Below are 4,347 nucleotides of genomic sequence, written 5' to 3' on the forward strand. Positions count from 1 at the left end.
ATTTGTATGTACGAATTTGTAATATGGTGTGTGTACGTTCGTAAGCTCGAGTGTGTTTGTTATGTTTGGCGCGCACCATTTAGATACTGTAGTTGCATTAACCGCTACAAAATTTATTTTCGAACGTAGTAGCGTATCAATACGGAAACCACTTTGGAAATTGGTAAGGATAAGTCGTTACCGCTCTCTCGCTCGTTTCGGTACAGGAACAATTTAATTTCTGTTTTTTAACAACCTTATATTTTACAAGTATGAACAATTCTATTATTATTTGTAGTCCCACACATTTTAATTGTTTCATTTTGTAAAATAGAGTACGCAAATTCGGTTTGCTTCATTGGTTTCCTGCATAAACTTGAGTTGCAACCGGACTAAATTTAACCTTGCAACTAATGTGGCCCAAACGGCCCATTAGCACGCACACCCGGCGGGCCAACGGCCGTTACTACCAGGCTTAGCGGCGGCAGCAGCAGCAGCTGCAGCGCTACAGCACCGGCTGCGGCAGCCAGCAGCCGCAGCAGCGGCTTAACGCGCTGCCGAACGCGCTGTTGTTTGCCAACAAGTAGAGCAAGCGAGCACAGCGCGACGCACACAGCCATTGCGAGCATGGAGAGCCGAAGCCTCCCCATGGCAGCAGCCACCTCCATGTCTGTAGCTATCGCCATTGTCTTCCTGATCTACACAGCCGCACCACTGGGAGACGCGGCATCCGTCGAGCACACGTTCATTGTAAGTATGCATGATGCTGTTTCCTTCCCTTTGATCGACCTCTCTAGCGACAATCACATATATAACAACCCTTCATGCGCCATTATCCACGCACTTATGCTTGATTTCCTTGATCGTGTACACATGTAGGTGAATCAGACGAAGATGACGCGCCTGTGCAAGGCGACACAGGTCACCGTGGTGAACGGGCAGCTCCCAGGGCCAACCATTGAGATCACAGAAGGAGACACGGTGACTGTTCATGTCATCAACAGGTCACCTTACAACATGACAATCCACTGGTAAGCTACGATGGCATACCAATAAGTTCATCCATTTCAGAGGATAAAGCTATATATGGCACTGCTTATAAGAAACGGCTAAGGTGGACCGTGCATTTTGACGTCTAGATTTTTTGTACGATTGTCACCCGTTTTTCAAAAACATGGCTTCAATTCTAGGAGTATATGTTAGACAAGAAATCAAAATATTTGATGATAATTACACGATGAAATTATAAAATATATGAAGTGCATCAAGGATAAAGCTGCGAAGGATCACGTTTACTTCGTAGTAAGATATTTAAAATTTATGAGCACTTATAATTATTCAGATTGTAAAACGTTTTTTAAACAAAATTGCAGCACTCCACACCTTTATAGTTGACAACCTTTTGTGATGTATACGACAGATAAAATAGAGGATAGTCTGGAGGAGTGAGCATTCGGGTTACTCGACATGTTCGGGTCGGGTAATTTGAGGTTTCAAAAGTTCGGATTGCTCAAATCGCTACCCAAGATGTACCATGGGAGAACAGTACCTGAAGTTTCAGTACCCGAAATGTCGGGTTCGGGTGTCAAGAAAATTTGAGAGAGGAACGAGAACAAGAACCCGATGAACAAGAACAAATCCAAGAGAAAGGAAAATTTGAGAAGAAAAATTAGGAGAACAGGTAACGAAACTTAGCAGCGTGTCAAAAAAATTTATTGTCGGTCCTCGCTTTGCATCCACATCAGGTTCCAAAAAGGAAAAGCAATAACCAACCAATAGCACACGCATCTCGATTCCCTCGAATCCTCTATAAGGTTCCAGCATCATCGATTCCCTGGAGTAGGACGTAGCATTAGCAGGGATGTCACCTGCTAGTGAACCAAGATCAGGGAGATGGGACCTCGACGGCGCCGCGCTTTCCTCCACCAGCGCTGCGCCGGTCTCTTCCTGCCGCGCGCTCGCACACGCCGGCCGCCGGCACGGTCGTGCCAGGTTTGGAATATACTACTAGAATATGAGCATTCGTAGTTGATTTTTGTACCGGATGGTATTTCGCCGGTAATAACGTGTGAAATTGGTGCTGGATACAAATTTTCGATCCTCGGAGATATTTTAGTACCAGGCAATAACACTAACCGGTACTAAATGTGGTGTTATTGCCCGGTAGTCTAGATCATTTAGTACTGGACAATAACACCAGTACCCCGTGGAGTACCATTTAGTACCGGTTAATAACACCAACAGGTACTAAATGTCTTGGTATTATTGACGGGTACTAAAAGCGGTGCAGGTTCCATGGGAAATGATGAAGGTGGATCTTGCAGCAAGATTTCTTGCTCTGATAGATTTTTAACATTCCACTCTAAAATCTGCTTACAACCCAACTCCTCACGTGGAACGGAGGTGCTATATTTTAATGATAAGGATTATAAGATGATCCTCCTCACCTCTCCAAACTTACAATGTGGTAAACCCACCACACTACAACCACAATTAAACCACATGAACCAACAACTACAGTACTAGAAGATATTGGGCTGGGGTAGAGTTTTTATCTTTTCTGATAACACAAAAGTATTTGTGGTTTGTGATGCAGGCATGGAGTGAAGCAGTTTCGTAACTGCTGGGCTGATGGGGTGCCAATGCTCACCCAATGCCCTATCCTGCCGAACAAAAATTTCACCTACCAGTTCAATGTCGTTGGGCAGGAAGGCACCCTGTGGTGGCATGCTCACGTCCCCGGACTACGGGCAACTGTCCATGGCGCATTCATTATTCGGCCAAGGCATGGAGCTGAGTCATATCCATTTCCTCAGCCTCATAAGGAGATCCCAGTTATTATAGGTTTGTGAACCTTTCAGATTTTTATTGTTTAGGATATGAGAACCTTAACTTCGTGCAAATTTAATTGGTCCTCATTTTGAGAAAATAAAATATGTCATGTCCTATGGGATTTAAATTGTGCGCAATTTTGCAATGGTTTTGCAAGTATCTAGTAGATGTGAAATGATCCTGATGATTACAGGGGACTGGTGGGAGAAGGACCTTGCAGAGATGGCCAGGAATATGACGAAGAGCATCTTTCTGTCTTATGCTAGTGCATCCACAATCAATGGCTTGGTCGGAGATCTCTTCAATTGCTCAGGTAAGCAATTATACGATTCTAAACAGCCATTTAGCACAATTAAACTCTATTTAATTACTGCACAGTAGCCAGCTGATTAAATTCTCAGTCTTAATGGTCTTGAGTTTTAGCCCGTACAAATGGCCGTTTAGCATAATTAAACAGCCATTTTGGTGAAAACTGTATACAATTGTGCGTTTGGTGAAAACTATATTGGATATTTGTCCATGTCGAAACCGATATACACTACGGGAAAGCTAAAAATTGCCGAGTGTATTTTTTTTGCCGAGTGTTTTTTTTCGAGCACTCGGCAAACAAGCTCTTTGCCGAGTGCCAAGCCAAAAACACTCGGCAAAGAAAAAACACTCGGCAAATCGGGGCTTTGCCGAGTGTCAAATAAAAAACACTTGGCAAACCATCCTCTTTGCCGAGTGTCAAAAAAAACACTCGGCAAAGAGGGGGCTTTGCCGAGTGTCACAAAAGACACTCGGCAAAGAGGGGGGTTTGCCGAGTGTTTTTTTTGACACTTGGCAAAAAAATAAATTTTTTTTCCTCTTTTCACCTTGAAATTTTTTCTACTCCCCACATACAACATGTGGTACTCCATGTTAAAGTTTGGTATATTTTTGAATTTATTTGCTATATTTATTTAATTAATTGCATTTCAAGGGATATTTTGGTATAAGTCAAATTTGAACCGCAAGTGATTCAAATTATGGAACAAAATGAGTATAAAAATGATATTCATGTTATTTGGCCCAATTTGAGACCTGACCCATGAAATGAAAAGAAATTTCGAACATCTTGTTCAGGAAACACGACCATGAACGTGTGGTAGTAGTATTTTTAAATTGTAAAAAAAACAAGCAAAGTCTGAAAATCATGAGATTTGTCATGATGTGATGATATAATACGTGGAGGCTGTGGAAAAAAATGAGAAACTTTTGCATATTTCATCATGTACGATGATTACAAACCGAAACATCTCAGAAGAAGAATAGTAACTTTGAGAAGGATTCGATAAAATTTAGAGTCGAAGTGACGGTCGAGTTCGGTTTGACTACAAAACTTTTTATATAGTCAGTAGAGAACATATATTGTTTCGTGTGAAAATTTGGTATTTTTTTGAAACTATTAAATAATTTTTAACTTTTTTAAAAAAAAAATTTGTTGAGTGTCCTAGGGTGGACACTTGGCAAAGAAACCCTTTACCGAGTGTCCACACTGGACACTCGGTGACGTTT

At 41.8% G+C, this 4,347-nt stretch overlaps 1 protein-coding gene across 2 annotated transcripts in view; it reads left to right on the forward strand.

Moving 5' to 3' along the window:
- Positions 1–533: 533 nt before the first annotated feature.
- The window catches only part of LOC101781303 (laccase-15), a 6,767-nt gene continuing 2,953 nt past the window's right edge, over positions 534–4,347 (forward strand). Inside the window, exons 1-4 of one of the 2 annotated variants that reach the window (XM_004979793.3) lie at positions 534–729; positions 859–1,010; positions 2,576–2,823; positions 3,005–3,124. In XM_004979793.3, coding sequence (XP_004979850.1) covers positions 607–729; positions 859–1,010; positions 2,576–2,823; positions 3,005–3,124 — 643 coding nt within the window. In that variant the 5' untranslated portion in view covers positions 534–606. Of the gene's footprint in view, positions 730–858; positions 1,011–1,399; positions 1,661–2,575; positions 2,824–3,004; positions 3,125–4,347 lie in introns of those variants that run through there. The other variant, XM_022828829.1, reaches the window with a different exon arrangement.

Source organism: Setaria italica, chromosome VIII (assembly GCF_000263155.2).
Source record: "Setaria italica strain Yugu1 chromosome VIII, Setaria_italica_v2.0, whole genome shotgun sequence".
NCBI classification, from domain to species: domain Eukaryota; kingdom Viridiplantae; phylum Streptophyta; class Magnoliopsida; order Poales; family Poaceae; genus Setaria; species Setaria italica.